This window comes from Psammomys obesus, unplaced genomic scaffold (assembly GCF_907164565.1).
Source record: "Psammomys obesus unplaced genomic scaffold, mPsaObe1.curated_primary_1811, whole genome shotgun sequence".
NCBI classification, from domain to species: Eukaryota; Metazoa; Chordata; class Mammalia; order Rodentia; family Muridae; genus Psammomys; species Psammomys obesus.
In genome coordinates, this window is record NW_026590062.1 from 23,832,935 (window position 1) to 23,853,313 (window position 20,379).

General features: G+C 38.6%; 1 protein-coding gene across 1 annotated transcript; it reads right to left on the reverse strand.

Annotated features, from left to right (window-relative positions):
• Window positions 1-1,502: 1,502 nt before the first annotated feature.
• Window positions 1,503-2,423, reverse strand: LOC129675910 (olfactory receptor 4L1-like). The gene has a single exon (XM_055606048.1). The coding sequence runs from the start codon at window positions 2,421-2,423 to the stop codon at window positions 1,503-1,505; it is 921 nt and encodes a 306-aa protein (XP_055462023.1).
• Window positions 2,424-20,379: the final 17,956 nt, after the last annotated feature.

The window sequence follows — 20,379 nt, forward strand, 5'->3', positions numbered from 1 at the left end:
CCTTCAGTTACTATCAGGACCTGAAGTAGAAGAGGAATGGCCACATAAAGCCCACAGAGCGTGTTTCCTTATAACAGCATGCTTATGCTCCCCTTGGGCACCCTGCATCTCTTCCCTGCATCTGCTTCCCAGTTCCAGCTGAGTCAGATTGGGGGTAACAATAACACATGGGACAGGGACACTTGCACATTTCTATAAATCTATGAGATTGGCAAGGCAGGGACACACTCAGTGTGTAATCAAATGAACAACAGCTCTGGTCCCACTCAGCCAGAGAGAGGCCTGGGAATGAAGGGACTTTGGTGCCAGAGAAGGATTGGAAATATGGACCCACCTCTCCTCCTGTTTCTGTCAACTTGTTCTAACAATGCGGGTCTTCATTGAGGACACCCAAGGGAACAACTGAGGGAGATTTCCTTCCTGTTGCAGCCTTTTAAGAGTAATGTCTGCATAGAGCCATTCACTTACATTTGGTCTGAGACAGAATCATGAAGATGATCACACAGTCCTCATTGCACTTTTTTGATCTGTTGTTCCTGTAGGTCCCACAGAGTCTGGGCCTGAAGAGAATGAGAGAAGAACTCGTCCAGAGCCCTGATCTAGGTCCTTGAGTTAGTAGCGGGTCTCTTCGATGGAAGACACCTTCCTTGAAAATGGTGCCGAGCTCATCTGCAGTCAGAATGGTTAGTTTATGAAAGAGCCAGGTCCTTGAGTTTTGATCAGAGTCCTGGAACATATGAAGGAAAGGAAGGTCTCTTTTCCTGTACTCCCTGGCCCTGGTTTGTCTCAAGCTAGGCTTGTGCGTTTGTGCATCCAGAAAGACCTGCCTTTGAAGAAGCTGCTGAGTCCTGCCTGGGGCTGGCCTCTGCCATCCAGAGTGTGGTGAACCAATGGCCCTTGCCACCTGGCCTGACACTAGTCTACCACCGTCAGAAATGTGTGCCACATGAATCCATGTATATGGCCTTTCTGAAATTATATGTATATGTATAATATCAAATTTTATTATTATTATAATGAACCAAGGAACATAATACAAATTATAGTCACTTGCATATCAACTTGGCGCCATATGTGGTCTTTGAGTACTATATATAATATAAATTTTTATATTATTAATATTTAATACATTGTTTAATTTAATATATTAATAACATTTAACATAATATTGTATATGTTCTTCAAAGACCATATTTTCTGCCAGACCATCATGATTTTATTATGTTTCTTGGTTCAATAAAAATCTTCTCTAGATATGATAATTCAAACAAATGGAAATGTCCGTTATTGAAAAACATTCAAAATAATAAATGCTGAAAAATAAAATTAAACCACCGCTACCTATGAAACATTAATAATTTAGTATCAATTTCTCTTTATTAGTGTCTTATTCAAGCATAAAAGAAAAACAATACATTATTCATAGCCTTTAATTTACCTAGCCATAATATTCCAAGATTCTGGTAATTAAATACTTCTCAGTCCCTAAGTTTTACATGACACTAACTTGTTGCATCCATAATTTTTTCATAGCTTTTTTTCATTTCCTGATTTCTCAGTGTGTAAATAATAGGATTTAGTAAAGGGGTGATAATAGTGTAAAATACACCAAGAGTTTCATTGCTTTTAAAACTACCAAATGGCCAGGCATATATAAAGATACAAGGTCCAAAGAACAGAGTGACCACAATTATGTGGGCAGACAGTGTGGACAGAGCCTTGGAAAGCCTGCCAGGTGATTTGTGCCTTACAATTACCAGAATGACAGTGTATGAAACAAGCAGGAGGATGAAAGAGATAAAAGAGAGCAGTCCACTGTCAGCAATGACAAATAACTCTAAAGTGTATGTTTCCACACAAGCAAGCTTGATTACCAGGGGAAGATCACAAAATATGTGATTTATAATATTGTTGCCACAGAAAGGCAAATTCATTGTCAGTACCATCTGACTCAGGGTGTGTATGAAGCCAATTGTCCAGGAGAGTATAATAAGCCTGTTCAGCAACTCGTGACTCATGATTATCTTGTAGTGCAAGGGTTTGCATATGGCCACATATCTGTCAAAGGCCATGATTATCAAAAGTGTCATTTCAGCACCACCAAATAAGTGCATGAAGAACATCTGAGCCATGCAACCCCATAAAGAGATGCTCTTGTGTGCTGAAAGCAAGTCTGTGATCATCTTGGGTGTTGTGACAATGGAAATACACATGTAAAAGAAGGAGAGGTTTCCAAGAAGAAAGTACATGGGAAAATGCAGTGTAGAAGTAGTTGCTACTGTGACTATAATAAGAATGTTTCCCAGCACGGTAGCACCATAGATCAAAGAAAATGTCACAAAGAAGAAAGCTTGAAGTTGCCAATCTCCAGAAAATCCCACCAAGATAAATTCGGTCACAGCTGATCCATTTTCATAATCCATTTATTCAACTCTGAAAGATTATGGAAGATCTTTAAATACAAAAAGGTGAAAAATGAAAGCAAGCCACAGTTAGTGTCATGTTTGCATTTCTATTATTCTTTGATAATATGAACTGATGATTTGAAAGCATGTTTTGTTTATCATATCAACATATCAGAATATAACTTGAAATGATTTTATGCATCATATCACTTAAAAACAATATTCTGATAGTTATACAAGATAGAAAAAATTTGGAAGGTTGAAAATTCTATTTCTATCATTTTATATTACCATTTCTATCATTTTATATTATATTTCGGCAGATCCTCTCTTTTTCTCATTAATTTGTTCACATAGAAATAAAAATAAATTTTAGATGGTAATGACTATTAATTTCACTTCCAATTTATTATAGTCTCAAGTTCCTTAGATTCCTTGCAGTTATGTTATTAAAATATAGAATGAATATAGAATCATAACATTAAATGCATTGCCCTGTATTTCTGAGGAGAACAACAAAAAGTATTGTTTTTAAAACCAACACAAGTTAGAATTTAACTTATATATGGAAAGCATCTTCAAATTCATTAAATATTTTTATCCCTATTCTTTTACAATGTGTTCTAAAATTTTCAAGAAACCTGAATGCAGACTCAGATGTTTTTGAGCTTGTGTCCTCAAATGTTTAATTGCCAATTCACAAAGGGCTTTTGTAGTAAATGCATGTGTTTGCATTTGCTGGTTTAGGAGCAAATAGCAGAGTGTCTCAATTTTCATGTGGAGATTGTGCTTGTGCTATCTTAGCTGGGAGTTTTAGACATTGTTCCTAGATTCTGGAGTATAAAATGTTATTAATTGTGGTAAAGTTATTGCTAAGTGTTATGCTTCATTAGAAATGTTTAATGGGCATTAGTGTTCAACGCTCGTAGCACTGATACAGGATATGATACAGGAGTATTATTGTGGGAATGTGCAGATAAGGAAGCTATAATGTTCAATTTTTGACTTTTTATGATTATATAGCTGAAAGGAATGAATGTTGATGTTTAAAATAAGCAAATCTGACACCAAAATCTGGGTTTATACCAATTTACCACATGTGTCTACAATGGAAAGAATATATTTCATAACCAAATTATTGAACATTCTTTAAATCATGTGTCTCATATGAATTTCTTAGATTTGTTACAACAAAAAGAGATAACTTTAAAAATACAATTAACTACAACTGCTTTTCTTATGTAACCAATGTCTGTTATGCAGAAACCTCATAATCTAGAAATGTATGATTAACTAAATATAGGGCTTATGTAAAACACTATCAAGATCAATTCCATGTGACACCTTTAAAAGTGAAATTAACTTTAAGATCAATAAATATAAATGATGTTATATGGATAATAATGAAAATTTATGAAATGAAATATGTTAATTACATCTTTAGAGTTATCTGATTGCTTGAATTCAAATACATTTCACTGTGAGTCAAGAAAAAGCTTGTCATACATCAAAGTGAATATATTTTTAAATTTATTGAAATCTCTTGTTGGGTTGTATATTTTTTTGTATCTTGTTTATGCTGAAACTAGCAATTTTACTTTTCCTACTATGAAGAATATTCATGGTAAATTTATTGAATTATTTACATTTTCTTCTTTGATATGAATGTAAAACATCTTATATCTCTGTTTTATTTAATGATCACTTTTTTTTTCATTTAACATCTAAGCATTATTTTTACAGAGGTATTCTAAATATCTGATTTATGTCACAATGTGACCCCCTAGTTCCTTCTCAGACTATGAATATGCACATATATTTATCTAAACTGTCAACCATCTCAATACTTGAAATAAATTAGTCCTAATTTTTAAAATCTTATATGACACTAGATTTTCTGTTATTTTCAACTATATAAGCTTTCTAAATGATCATGTAACTTTTCTTTTATTAATCATAATTGGTCTTTGCAAATCTAATAGCATTTTTTTCTGCAGTATAATCTTGAGAATATATTTTCCTTCAATTTTATGGGAATTTTTCATCCTATGCTTCTATGAAGTGATGTTACATTACCTCTCATTTGGAGGATTCAATATCTCAAAGACTAAAACCTTTATTCTGACCAACACAATTTATTAAAATACCATCCTCACCATAATAAAAATAATTATTATTATTATTATATTATTATATCATTTATATTATTATTATTATTATTATTATTATTATTATATTTTCACTTACCTTTCCTAACATAAAGTATGAAAAATAATCATATTCAAAGTAGTATTTAAAATTGAAAACTTTGCTTTTTATTTTCTTTAATGGCCTGGGTACCATTCCAAAGACTATCTTTCACTCCTTTTAAATATGTGGACCAATTATTGAAAACAGATTTTTTTTTTAATTTTATTTTTTCTTATCAATTACATTTTATTAACTCTGTATCCCAGCCGTGTCCCGATCCCTCATTTCCTCCCAGTCCCTCCCTCCCTCCCTCATCTCCACCGTGCCCCTTGCCAAGTCCACTAATAGGGGGGACCTCCTCCCCATTCATCTGATCCTGTTTTATCAGGTATCTTCAGGACTGGCTGCAAAGCTCTCCTCTGTGGCCTAACAGGACTGCTCCTCCCTTGGAGGGTGGGGAGGCCAAAGAGCCAGTCATTGAGTTCCTGTTAGAAATAGTCCTTGTTCCCCTCACTATGGGAAACCAATTGGTTACTGAGCTACCACAGGCTACATCTGAGCAGAGGTTCTAGGTTATATTCATACATGGTCCTTGGTTGCATGTCAGTCTCAGAAAAGACCCTGTGCCCAGATATATTTGGTCCTTGTGGAGCTCCTATCCTTTCCTCATCAGACTAACTCCCCTTCTTTCTTATGATTCCCTGTACTCTGCCAAAGGTTTGTCATGAGTCTTTGCTTTGAAAACACTGCTAGTTAGAATCTTTCAAATGCGCTCAGTAGACTCCTGTCATATGTTCAATGCACATCCCATCTGTCTTTCTAAATGAGGATTGATAATCTTACCCCATGACCGCTCTCTTTATTATCTTTTTTAGGTGTATAGATTTCATTATGTTTATCATATCTTATAGGTCTATATAAGTGAGTATATACCGTGTTTGTCTTTCTCCTTCTGGGATATTTCACTCAGGATGATCTTTTCTAGATCCCTCCATTTGCCTGCAAATTTCATGATTTCTTCCTTTTTGATTGCTGAGTAGTATTCCATTGTGTAAAAATACCACAATTTCTGTACCCATTCCTCCGTTGATGGACATCTGGGTTGTTTCCAGGTTCTGGCTATTACAAATAAAGCTGCTATAAACATGGTTGAGCAAATATCCCTTTTGTGTACTTGAGCAAACTTTGGGTATATACCTAGCAGTGGTATAGCTGGGTCTTGAGGAAGCACTATTCCTAATTGTCTTAGAAAAACGCCAGATAGATTTCCAGAGTGGTTGTATCAGTTTACATTCCCACCAGCAGTGGAGGAGGGTTCCCCTTTCTCCACAACCTCTCCAGCATGTGTTGTCCCTTGAGTTTTTCATCTTGGCCATTCTGATGGGTGTAAGGTGATATCTCAGGGTCGGAAAACAGATTTTTTTTTATGGAGTACTGGGACTACAAATCACAGTGGGAGTTGTTAAAAGATGAGGCTATTGCCACTTTACCATAACCAATTGCAATGCTTGCAATTCATTCTTGGCTTTGTAATGAGCTGTGTTTCTGTCTGGGCAGTGCCTTGATTATAACAGCCATGAAGTTCTTGGTGTACTAGTGGTGATTCAATGAGGTTAGGAATATATTTTTGAAAGTATTTTACCTTTTTCTACATTGCTCCCAATCATTCTTATTAGTGTCAAAATTTGTGGCAATTTTCAAAGAATAATTCGTCAACAATTTTGAGTACATCCTCAACATATAATTTATACATAAATTAACTTGTAGAATTCAAGAATTAGAAAATTTGAAAGATAAGAGAATTGTTTAAGAATGCTAGAGGCAGTATCACACCCAATCTCAAGCTATTGTATAGGGCTATATTAATGGAAATAATATGGTACTGGCACAAAAGCAGATACACAGATCAATGGAAAATAATAAAAGATGCAGATTAGAGATCATACATTTACAGCCACCTCCTTTAAAAAAAAAAGACGCCCCATAAATACCATACATTAGAGGAAAGACATTATATTAAAACGTGGTATTAGGAAAACTGGATGTGTACATGTACAAGAGCAAAACTATACTCTTATCGATCCCTTAACCTATACATGTCAACTCAAAATAGATCAAGAACCTCAATATAAGACCACACACTTTAAAACTGGTAGAAGAAAAGTTAATCACTATGTGCCAAGTACAGGCAGAGGTAAGGAATTTCTGCATTCTTAGGTGATAGCTCTTTGGAGAGGAGGATTAGAAGGTAGAGCTTGGCTGAAGAAACTGCATTAATGGGCTTTGAAGTAATAAAGCTTCACCCTACACCCAACTCTTTCTGTTTCATGCATGTCTTTGAATATGTGATCTCGTGGCCTCTTACCTGAGGTGATGTCTTCTGCTTTTTACCATGACAATTATTCTTCAGTTTATAGCCTCAGGCAAGCTCTAAAGAATGGTCCAAAGCTGCCATATCCTATCCCAAAGTATCACAAGAATGGCCTTCAGCCTACTTACTCGTTAAAGTCCTTCCTTCGCTCTGAAGCCTCTGGAATTGGGCCTCCTCAGTCCCCATAGCTCTCAGCTGTCTTTCTGGCACTGACCACTTATCTAGTCCAAATTCCCTAAATCTTCCACAACTTCCAAAAACCAGCATGGTCAGGTACTTCAGAGTTACTAGTATCCACTTCAGTATTAGTTACTTTTACATTGCTGTAATAAAAAACAAAAACAATATAAAACAAGGAAATTTATAAAGGAAAGCATTTAACTGGGTTTACAGTTACAAAAAGTTAGGATCCATGATGGTGGCGTGAAGGCATAGGAGCAAGAACAAGTGAGAAATCACATATTAAACCACAAGCAGGGTCAGAGAGTAAACTGCTGTTGATGGTGTTATAATCCAAGAATAGCTGCACAAACCACTCAGACACGGATTTCAGTCAGATATTGATGGTTTATTGAATGTGACTGATGGTGATCAGGGATACAGAGTGGATTCAGGAGCCAAACTGTGCTGCTGACTATAAAAAAACAAGCCCAGAAGACAAGGATAGAGCAGTATAACATTTTAGGTTCATTTTGGCTAACAAGACAACGTATTATCAGCTGACCTTTAGGGGCATTGGTCCCAAGTGAGGTAAGTGAGGTAGTTAGAAGTTTCCAGAGTACAAAGATCAAAGAGCATGTGTAGTGAAACCATGGAGTCAGGTAAGCTATGAGGTTACGCTGACCTTTTAGAAGGAGTATTTTTTGTCTGCATTGTTAATAACATTTGGCAGGCAGAGCCTTAAAATTTGAACTCATTTTCACTTCATGATCAAGATGGAGACCAAAAACAAAATGGCTAAAGGCTAAATAAGGTCTCAAGCTTCTGACATCTCAAATACCACCTGGTACTACCTCATCTTCAAGAAAACCACACCTTATAATCCTTCCCCAAAAGTCCTACCAAGTATTCAAACATAGTGAGATTTTGGGGCCCATTCTGATTCAAACCATCACAAGGTCTAACCCACTTTATTCCTTGTTGAACAACCTATGTTATTGGTTGTTGTTTCAGAATGACAGTTTGTAAGTCAGTGCACTCAGGAGTTCTGAAGACAACAAAATTCTGATGGAAGAAGTTAAAAGTGAGTGTATGGTACAGATGTTAGCAAGTGCCTCAAACCCAGCTTCACCTGCCTAATTCATAGGTCACACATATCTCTATCAGCATTTTCTTAAACCCTAACAGGAAGACAAGGAATTAAGCCTTAGGAGAAATACCAATCACATACAGAAAATCAACATCTTATGCCTTATACAACCTAGTTCTCTATTGTTGTAAACAATCAAACCGAAAGAAGACTTGAATTAAAAAAAAATGGAGGAAAAACCCAGCCAGGTAACATGCATGAGGACTCAACATACACATACTCACAAATATGTTTAAAAGAAAGAACTGTCTGTAGGTTTGTAATAATTAAAAATTAGAAGGGTTGGAAAAAAGAAAGGGAAGGGAAATAAATGTTTTAATTATATTTTAATCTCAAAAAAGCATTAAAAATGAACATTAAACCAACAGTAAATAAATTTTTAAAAGCTCAAACAACAAAATAACAGGACCTGTGAAAAACTGCAAGGAAACAAAAGCAACAGCAACAAAAATAGCATATCTTCAGCTATAATTCTAAAGGAATGATTTTGAATAACTTCCATAATAGAAATTGAAATAATCATTATTATTATGTTCAAATAATCCATGCCACCTCCCCCCCCAAAAAAAACCCTAAGAAACCAAAGGCATGAATGCACTCCAAGAGAACAAAACAAAGAGCTGAACAAAATAAGGAAGTCAATTCAAGCAGTTAAAATAGAACACAATAGAGACATAAATCTTGGGGGAAAAAATGAAATGATATTGAAATTTAAAACTAGGACAACTTCCACTACACGAAGCCTCTGGGGACCAGGCCTACTAAGCCTGAGGCTGGGTCCCCAGAGAAGGCCTTGGGCAACCCAGAAATGGAGCACCCTCAGGTCACTGCAAGGCGCCACCACCCAGGGTTCTTGAGGGCAGCCAGAAGCCAGATAGGATCGGGTGGGAGGCGGTGATCGCGGAGCTCCAGGAGCTCTCAGGGAAGCCGTAGCCTCCTCAGTCATGCGTGTGCCGCCGATCAGCCTGGGCTATGGTGCCTTCTGCCGCCTAGGCTCATGCAGAGTGGAGCTGCCATCGCCAGCCCCGCGAGGGCCGAGCAACAGCCCTGCGAGACATCAGGAGAGCCAGAACCTGAATCCTGGACACCCAGTGGAGCTGCAGTTAGATGTGCTGCACATGAAGCCCTAGGACGTGGCAGAGGGTAGTCTTGTTCCCTGGCCCAAGCCATGTATAGGTTTCCGCACTGTGCTGGTGCCAGAATCGCCTGCCACTCTGCACCCACACTCCTAAGGCTGCAGTCCACCCCTCAACCCGGTTTCAAGTAGGGCCCACCATAATGATCCTCGGCCTGACCATGACTGAGTAGGTCTGTTACCTGTCTGAAGAAACTCAAGACTGTGAGGGCAGCCCATGCTGCCTCGGCTGAGCCACACCCAGGCGTAGGCCAGCTCCACACCACAGCTGCTGCTGTCCCTGGTGGTCTTTTCATGACACTGACATCTCCAGAATGTTGGGTCTTCAAAGCAACTGGGCTGCACCTTCTCCTAGCCTCTCCTGGACTCTCTCTGGGGACTCTGACATTGCCACTTGTGTAAAGCTTCATCTTCTCTCTATGGCCCCTTCAGTCCTTTGGCTTCTACTTCAGCTGAGGTTGCACATTCACCAATGGCCTCTTCTCTCATGATGCCAAGCCTCAGCTGCTCCTCATGACCTCTTCTTGAATTCAGAACCCGTACTACATGGGAAACTTCCACATTGCCAAGTCTGGCTGCCAGCACAAGACAAAACCTTGGTCCCCTCTGGACCACAGATTCTGTGTGCTGAAACTGAGGAAACATTTTTCAGAAGATTTTGCCTCACTGATGCTGGTGTCTTCTTAATAGCAGGCCTCACTAACCAGTTGTCCTAGTGAAGCAAGTTTCACTTTAGTGTTTCTCAATTCAAAATATCACATGTACCTGATAGACTCTTTAATGTACTCTCCTATATTACATGGCTAATATCCCCCCATAAGTGAGTATAGATCATGTCTGTCTTTCTGGTTCTGGGTCACCTCATGCAGGATGATCTTTTCTAGGTCCATCCATTTGCCTGGAACTTTCACGATTACCTTGTTTTTAATGGCTAAATAGTATACCATTGTGTAAATGTACCACAATTTCTTTATACATACCTCAAATGAGGCACATCTATGTTGTTTCCAGATTCTGATTGTGAATAAAGCTGCTATGAACATAGTTGAGCAAATGTCCTTCTTGTATGGTGGAGCATATTTTGGGTATATGCCCAGGAGTGTTATAGCTGGGTTTTGAGGTGGAGCTGTTCCCAGTTTTCTGAGAAACCACCAGATTGATTTCCAAAGTATTTGTACAAATTTGCACTCCCACCAGCAATGGAGGAGGGTTTCTCTTTCCCCACAACCTCTCCAGCATGTGTTGTCACTTGAGATTTTTATTTTAGCCATTCTTATGGGTGTAAAGTAGAATTTCAGGGTCGTTTTGATTTCCATTTCCCTGATGACTAAGGAAATTGAGCATTTCTTTAAGTGTTTCTCTGCTGTAAGATCAACAATCAATAAACGGGACTTCATGAAACTGAAAAGTTTCTGTAAAGCAAAGGACACTGTCGTCAGAACAAAATGACAGCCTACAGACTGGGAAAGGATCTTCACCAAACCTATATCTGACAGAGGGCTAATATCCAAATATATAAAGAACTAAAAAAGTTAAAAAGCAACAAATCTAGTAATCCGATAAAAATGGGGTACAGAGCTAAACAGAGAATTCTCTGTAGAGGAATATAAAATGGCAGAGAAACACTTAAAGAAATGCTCAATGTCCTTAGCTATCAGGGAGATGCAAATCAAAATGACCCTGAGATTTCACCTTATACCCATCAGAATGGTTAAAATCAAAAACTCAAGTGACAACACATGATGGAGAAGATGTTGAGAAAGGGGAACCCTCCTCCATTGCTGGTGGGAATGTAAACTTGTACAACCACTTTGGAAATCAATCTGGCGCTTTCTTAGACAATTAGGAATAGTGCTTCCTCGAGATCCAGCTATACCACTACGAGGCATATATCAAAAATATGCTCAAGTTCACAAGAAGGACATTTGTGCAACCATGTTGTAGCAGCTTTATTTGTAATAGCCAGAATCTGGAAACAACCCAGAAGTCCCTCAACAGAGAAATGGATACAGAAATTGTGGTATTTTTACACAATGGAATACTACTCAGCAATCAAAAGGGAGGAAATCATGAAATTTGCAGGCAAATGGTGGTAACTAGGGAAGATTATCCTGAGTGAGGTATCCCAGAAGCAGAAAGACACACATGGCGTATACTCACTTATAAGTGGATACTAGACATATAATATAGAATAAACCTACAAAAATATGAATACCTAAAGAAGGTGAGTTAGAAAGAGGACCCTGGGTAAGATGATCAATCCTCACTCAGAAAGGCAAACAGGAGGCACATTGGAAAAAGGAGAAAACAGGAAACAGGACAGGAGCCTACCACAGAAGGCCTCTGAAAGACTCTACCTAGCATTGTATCAAAGCAGATGCTGAGACTCATAACCAAACTTTAGGCAGAGTGCACGGAAAGAAGGGGGAAGTTGTAAGACGTGGAGAGGACAGGACTTCCACAAGGAGAGCAACAGAACCAAAATATCTGGGCACAGGGATCTTTTCTGAAACTGATACTCCATTCAGGAACCATTCATATAATCTAGAACCCCTGCTCAGATGTAGCTCATGGCAGCTCAGTGCCCAAGTGTTTCCCTAGTAAGGGGAACAGGGACTGTGTCTGACATGAACTCAGTGGCTGGCTCTTTGACCACCTTCCCCATGTGGTGGTGCAGCCTTGTCAGGCCACAGAGGACAATGCAGCCAGTCCTGATGAGACCGGATCAGCTAGGGTCAGATTAAAGAAGAGGAGGATCTCCCCTATCCATGGACTTGGAGAAGGGCATAGGAGGAGATGAAGGAAAGAGGGTAGGATTGGAAGGGGAGGAGGGAGAGGACTACAGCTGGGATACAAAGTGAATAAATTGTAATTAATATAAAAATAAAAATTTAATAAAAAACAATGAAAGAGATAAAGACAAAAAAGGTGTTTCTCTGTCATTTGATATTCCTCTGCTGAGAATTCTGTTTAGCTCTGTATCCCATTTTTTTAAATTGTATTACATGGTTTGTTGGTGTTTAGCTTCTTGAGTTCTTTATATATTCTGGGTATTAGTCCTCTGTCAGATGTAGAGTTGGTGAAGATATTTTTCCAATGTGTAGGCTGTTGTTTTGTTCTACTAGCAGTATCCTTTGTTTTACATGAAGCACATGGCATATACTCACTTATAAGTGGATATTAGTCACATAGTATAGGATAAACATACTAAAATCTATAGTCCTAAAGAAGCTAAACAACAAGGAGGACCCTAGGGAAGATGCTTAATCCTCATTAAGAAGGGCAAACAGGATAAACATCAGAAGTTGGAGAAAACAGGGAACAGGACAGGATCCTACCATGGAGGGTCTCTGAAAGACTCTACCCAGCAGGGTATCAAAGCAGATGCTGAGACTCATAGTCAAACTTTGGTCAGAGTGCAGGGAATCATATGAATGAAGAAGGAGATATAAAGACGTAGAAGGGACAGGAGCTCCACAAGGAGAGCAACAAAACGAAAAAATCTGGGGACAGGGGTCTTTTCTGAGACTGATATTCCAACCAAGGACCATGCATGGAGATAACCTAGAACCCCTGCACAGATGTAGCCCATGGCAGCTCAGTATCCAAGTAGGTTTTCTAGTAATGGGAACAGGAACTGTCTCTGACATGAACTCAATGGCTTGTTCTTTGATCACTTTCCTCTGAGGGGGGAGCAGCCTTACCAGGCCACAGAGGAAGACAATGCAGCCAGTCTTAATGAGACCTGATAGGCTAGGGTCAGACAGAAGTGTAGAAGGACCACTCCTATCAGTGAACTTGGGGAGGGATATAGGAGAAGATGAAGGAGAAGATGAGGGATGGGGTTACAGCTGGGTTATTCAGAGTGAATAAAATGTAATTGATTAAAAAATAAATTAATTTAAAAAAGAAAGACCTGGAGGGGACAGAAGAGCCACAAGAAGACCAACAAGAGCCAAAAAATCTGGGCCTGGGGGATTGCTACAGAGACTGCTAAATCAATCAAAGACTATGCATGGAGAGGACCTAGATCCCCTGCGCAGGTGTAGCCCAAGGGCAGTTCAGTCTCCATGGGGACTGCCTAGTAAGTGGATCAGGAATAGTCACTGGCATGAACTTGGTTGCCTGCTCTTTGATCACCTCCCCAAGGTGAGGTGACCTTACTAGACCACACAGAAAGAGGATCCAGACAGTCCTGAGGAGACCTGATAGGCTAGGGTCAGAGAGAAGACCTCCCCTATCAATCAGTGGAGTAGTGGAGAGTCATGGCGGGGGGATGGGAATGGAAGATGAGACCAGTCCTGTGTACTGAGAATAGGGAGAAAAGATCCTGACCCAAGCCTAGAGTTCTTTTGCAATGAAGTCTGGGAAGGCTAATACACTGTTTAGGGGACCCAGACAAAATATAGTGGAATGCAGAAAATGTGTAAATAAGGAGGTAAGAGATACCTTGTAGGCTAGAGTTTGGAGGAGGATGTTTAAAGTCTAGGTATCTAGTGGGGATGGTGGAGGCCTAGAGCTTGGCTACAGTAAAGATGGGGATGGTCAGCCTAAGCCAGAGAAAAGAATGTGGGGCTCCTCAGAAGCTTAGAGTTTGGATGCTAGGCAGACATGGTTGATTAGACGAGATTTGTCACTGGCTATGGGACCTGGGTTATATCTGGCAGGTTGTGACAAAATGAGTATCAGGTAGTCAAGGATATTCATCAGGCTAGATCCTAAAGAAGGAAGTGGAAAGTTTGGGTATGGAGTTGGGTGGTAGAAACTTGTGTCCAAATAGAGTTTTTTAGATAACGTAATGTGACAGTTCAAATAATTGGAAAAATCAAGAAATATCATGAGCAAAAAAAAAAAAAAAAAAAAAACCAAAAATGCTGGAAGGATGAGAATTAACAAATATACAAATATATAAATAAATATACAAATAAATAAAATGAAATGCAACGAAAATATGAATAATTGGTTGTTTTAGTAATAAACAAAAGAAAAATTACATTATGTATGGTTTTAACACCACATGTTTATGTTTGTTTGTTTAACATGAAGAATTTGGAAATATCTGCCAGATACTACAGGCAGGAAGAAAAATCTTAGCTGAGATAAACTGTACAAAGTAGAAAAGGAGAATAATACAGAGGAAAGTTTACATGGAAAGATGGGCGGGTATGGCAGAGGAAGGGTTGGAAAAAGGTATGACTAACACTAAGCACTTTTAAAAACACCATATTAAACCTATTATTTTATTGCTCTCTCTCTCTCTCTCTCTCTCTCTCTCTCTCTCTCTCTCTCTGTGTGTGTGTGTGTGTGTGTGTGTTTGATTAGGGTTACCTTATTCAAGGGGTCATGTTTCTTCAAGAATCCATAGCCAAATAAATAGCCCAATGTCACTTATGTCATACCTCACTTTGAATTGTTGGTCAGGGTTATCCAGGAGACATGCAAATCAATAAATGGTATTGCCATTGCTCTTGTTTTTCCATCAGAACTTGCTAATAAGACCCTCTTTCTGAAGGTACATCATACTTTAGTTACAAGATATGGATAAATCATGTTAGTACTAACCAGAAACCTTCCGAGACAACTAGCTTCTATTATATAGAATAGTTTCATACAGGATGGGAAGGGATGCGAAGTGATCAACGGCTTTATTGAGCTTTATATAGCTCCTCAACACTGCGAGCAACAAAAATGGCCATCATAGGAAGGTATGCCATGGTATGCAGTAGTTTCATGGATGCTATGAAGTAAACAACTACTTTCTGATTGGATTTGAGGCCCACTGCACATGAGGAAACCCATGCTTGGTATATAAAACTGGTCAAGACCCCAATGATTATAGCACCCACAGTTCACAGGAGTATGACCAACAAGTATTATTTTGACAAATATATAATACCATAATATATATTACTAGATGATAATATCAAACCACCCTCTAAATTCATATCCAAATACCAATAAATTAATCCAGAGAAGTTTCTTTGTTCAGCGGACGATAGCTAATGCTACAATTTTCAGCTAGTCAAATATAGAAAATAAATGTCTCAGGAATACTCAGCCACAAATAGTATATCTAGATCACAACCCTTCACCAAAAGCTTAATAGAAGAATAAGAAGGACCAGAGGAGCAGTGAAAATTGGTTTTCTGTACATAACGAAGCCACTTCATTTATGAACTCACAGTGTCTGTGGTTGCTTGCACAAGATCAAACTAGTGATCCTCCCAGCTTGGAGAAAGGAAGGAATCATGAGCTCCCATATCTAACTAAGGAACTCTTGACAGTTGATGGCTTCAGAGGAAAAGAGAGCTAGTTTCCTTTAAGGGTGTGGCCTATGGTAGATCAACTATGCTCCATGGACAGACTCCGACCAGTGATTATATCTAAAGCAAAAGTTAAAACTGGTGGTTTATTTTCAAAGGGAAAAAAGGGAGAAATGAAAATGGGAGAGGCTAAAAGGTGAAAGATAGACGTGGGATTTAGATAGAGGAATAGGGTTAAATACTGTCAAGATACATTATATGCATATCTAAAATCCCCAATGAATTATTTGACAATAGTACTAAAAAAAAAATTGAGTATATACTGTGTGTGTCTTTCTGCTTCTCTGATAGCTCACTCAGGATGATCTTTTCCAGTTCCCACCATTTACCTGCAAATTTTATGATTTCTTTGTTTTTTATTGCTGAGTAATATTTCATTGTGTAGATGTACCACAATTTCTGTATCCATTCCTCCGTTGTGGGACATCTGGGTTGTTTCCAGGTTCTGGGTATTACAAATAAAGCTGCTACAAACATGGATGTATTAATGTCCTTTTTGTGTACTTGAGCCTCTTTGGGATATATGCCTAGGAGTGGTATAGCTGGATCTTGAGGAAGCACTATTCCTAGTTGTCTGAGAAAGCGCCAGATTGCTTTCCAGAGTGGTTGTACCAGTTTACATTCCCACCAGCAGTGGAGGAGGGTTCCCCTTTCTCCACAACCTCTCCAACTTGTGTTGTCACTGAGTTTTTGATCTTAGCCATTCTGATGGGTGTAAGGTGAAATCTTAGGGTCCTTTGATTTGCATTTCCCTGATGACTAAGGACGCTGAACATTTCTTTAAGTGTTTCTTTGCCATTCAATATTCCTCTATTGAGAATTCTCTGTTCAGCTATGTACCCCATTTTTTAATTGGATTACTTGATTTTTTGCTGTTTAACTTCTTGAGTTCTTTATATATTCTGGATTAGTCCTCTGTCTGATATAGGTTTGGTGAAGATCCTTTCCCAATCTGTAGGCAGTCGTTTTGTTCTGACGACAGTGTCCTTTGCTTTACAGTTTTTCAGTTTCATTAGGTCCCATTTATTGATTGTTACTCTTAGAGCCTGTGCTGTTGGTGTTCTGTTCAAAAAGTTGTCTCCTGTGCCAATGAGTTCAAGGCTCTTCCCCACTTTTTCTTCTAAGTGGTTTAGTATGTCTGGTTTTATATTGATCCACTTGGACTTTAGTTTTGTGCAGGGTGATAAGTATGGATCTATTTGCATTTTTCTACAGGTAGTATCCAGTTAGACCAGCACCATTTGTTGAAGATGCTGTCTTTTTTCCATTGAATGGTTTTGGCATCTTTGTCTCACTCATATAGACATATAATATAGGATAAACCTACTAAATTCTGTACACCTAAGGAAACTAATCAAGAGGGAGGACTCTTACTAAGTTGCTTACTCCCTATCTGGAAAGGCAAAGAGGATGGACATCAGAAGAATGAGAAAAGAGGGAAAAAGTCAGAAACCTGACACAGAGGACCTCTGAAAGACTCTGTCCTGTACACTATCAAGGCAGATGCTGAGACTTACAGCCAACCTTTGGGCAGAATGCAGGGAATCTTATGAAAGAAGTGGGAAACAGTAAGATCTGGAGAAGACAGGAACTCCACAAGGAGAGCAACAGAACCAAAAAATCTGAGCACAGGGGTCTTTCCTGAGACTGATACTCCAACCAAGGATCACAAATGAAGATAACCTTGGAACCCTGCACAGATGTAGCCCATGGCAGTTCAGTGTCCAAGCGGGTTCCATAGTAATAGGAACAGGGACTGTCTCTTACATGAATTGATTGGCCTGCTCTTTAATCACCTCCCCCTGAGGGAGGAGCAGCCTTACCAGGCCACGAAAGAAGACAATGCAGCCACTTCTGATGAGACCTAATTGACTAGGATCAGAAGGAAGGAAAAGAAGACCTCCCTTATCAGTGGACTTGGGGAGGGGTATGTGTGTAGAGGGGGGAGGAAGGGAAGGACGAGAGGAAGGAGGGAACCATAGGGGGGATACAATGTGAATAAAGTGTAATTAATAAAGAATTTTTAAAAATTGGATCACACTTTTTTATTCATGTCAAACCAACATCTGCTCTACAAGAGTTACCAGAGGGTCCATGTGGAGTTTCTGAGCTCTCCACTAGTAAGAATCTCCACCACAAAATGCCTAACCTTGCCATTCTAAGTACCCCCTGGGTAATTGTCATTTGACTTTCTAAGTGAAATATAGCAAATATGGTAGAGAATATTTTTAAATCAACCAAATACTTTATGTAGAAAAATTAGAACAATGATAAATTAAAGAACACATATGTTAGTGAACAGACTAGTAATACAACAGATTATGAGACTACTATTCACAATTAAATTTTCAAAATTGAATCACTGAGAAGTGAATATTTCTGGAAACAAGTACCTATAAAGACTAAAAATAAAACAAATTTTTGCCTATATTAAATTAAAAAAGAGAGAGTGTGAGCTACAAACTTGTGGAGATCAGCTGTGATCAGAGGAATTTCACAAATGTTATAACTCATAGCGGTAGGGGTGGTCAGTCGGTACAAGGAATTGTACTACTCTTGGTGGAAGGTGTGGACCTAAGAAGGGGACAATATCTGAACAAGAACAAACCCACAGATTCAGAGTTCCACAATTCATAGAAGATGCTGTGGTACTGGGTTTATAACAGTTTCTAATCCAAGGTAAAGCTCTCATGGACAAAGGGTGTTCCATAAACAATGGTTCTAGAAGCTGTGGACAAAGGCAGAAACTCAGCCTCTCAGGAGATAAGGTTCATAAATGCTCGCAGAATACTAATGGAACATAGAGTGCTCTGAAATACCATGAAAAGACCAAAGCTTTAATTATGGAAATAAAATATAAAAGTTACAGCATAGAAAATATTTTCAATAAAATCACAGAGAAAAAAATCTGAATCTATAGAAAAGAATGCACAGGTAGGTAGATGAAACCTATAGAATGCTAACAAGAACAAGAAAAGAAACTTTCATGACAGGGGAGACAGCTAAGCAGTTAAGAGCATACATCCCTCTTTCAGAGGACCTGACGTTGGTTCCTAGTACACAACCACCAGGGGATATGATGTTATTTTCAATCTCCTTAGTGAACTGCATTCATATGCACATACCCCACTCCCCAACATACACATATATTTTTAAAAAATATCTGTTCAGTGTCCAAGTGGGTTACCTAGTAATGGCAAGAGGGACTGCCTCGGACATAATCTGATTGGCCTGCTCTTTGATCACCTCCCCCTGAGGGGGGAGCAGCCTTACCAGGCCACAGAAGAGGACAATGCAGCCACTTTTGACGAGAACTGATAGACTAAGATCGGAAAGGAGAGGAGAACCTCCCATATCAGTGGATTTGGGGAAGGGCATGCATGCAGAAAGGGGAGGGAGGTGGGATTGGAAGGGGAGAAGGGAGGGGCTTATGGGGGATACAAAATGAATAAAGTGTAATTAATAAAAAATAAAAAAGAGTTAAAAAATATCTAAAACAAAGAAAAGAAACCTCCCATGATATTATCATGTTTAATACACTAAAAAAAGGACAAAATAAAGACCATTAAAAGCTGAGAAAGAAGGGTGAACTCACTCATGAAGACAATCCCAACAGAACAATATGTGATTATCTGATAGAAACATCTAAAGACAGAAGGCCTGAAAAGGTGTATTCCATGTTGTGAGAGACCACACCTACTATAACATCCTACCTAAAAGGAATTGTTATTAAAATTGAATAAACAAAAACTATCTATAATGAAAGTTGACTAAAGAAATTAGGAAAAATAAAATAACTCTACACAGGGTACTACAAGGTCCAAACAGAAAGATAAACAAACTAAAAACAGAACAGTGTATAAATAATTCCAGGATAATGAATCAAAACGGGTCTAAAAAACACAAAATGATGTGATTTTATACACATTTTCTATAATAACTCTGAATATTATTAATGGGCACACTTCTACAGGAAAGTAAAAAAATAGCAGATTGAATTGGAATTCATTATATATATTTTGCTACCCCCCAAAAAAAAGCTATCCTACCTGTGCAAGCTAGTCAACCTAACGCAAACTATAGTTACCTTAAAGGATAGAACTTTAATTGAGAAAGTGCTTCCATGAGAAATGTCTACAAGACATTTTCTTGATTATTGATTGGCAATGAGGGCGCAGGCCACTGTGGGTTGGGCCACACCTAGGCTGGTGGTCTTGAGTTCTATAAGAAAGCAGGCTGTGCAAGCCCTTGGGAACAAGAGAGTAAGAAGCACCCTCCAAGGCCTCTGCATCAGTTCCTACCTCCAGGTTCCTGCCCTGATTGAATTCTTGCCCTGACTTCCCTCAATGATGAACAGCAATATGAAAGTGTAAGCCTAATAAATACTTTCCTCCCCAACTTGCTATTTGGTCATGTTGTTTCATTGCAGCAATAGAAATCCTAAAGAAGACACTACCAAAATCACAAGACGCTACCAAAATCAACCTACAGATTTAGTGTGGTCCAGATTTGAATTTCAATTCTTTCTTTCACGGATATAGAAAAAAATCCAAAATTTTATATGGAGGTATAAAAGAAAACAAAGCCAACCAACAAACAAACAAAACAAGGATAGCCAAACTAATCCTGAACAACAAAAAAAAAGA

Coding starts and splice junctions, on each gene's coding strand:
- LOC129675910 (XM_055606048.1), bottom strand. CDS start 2,423: ATGGATTATGAAAATGGATCAGCTGTGACCGAATTTATCTTGGTGGGA.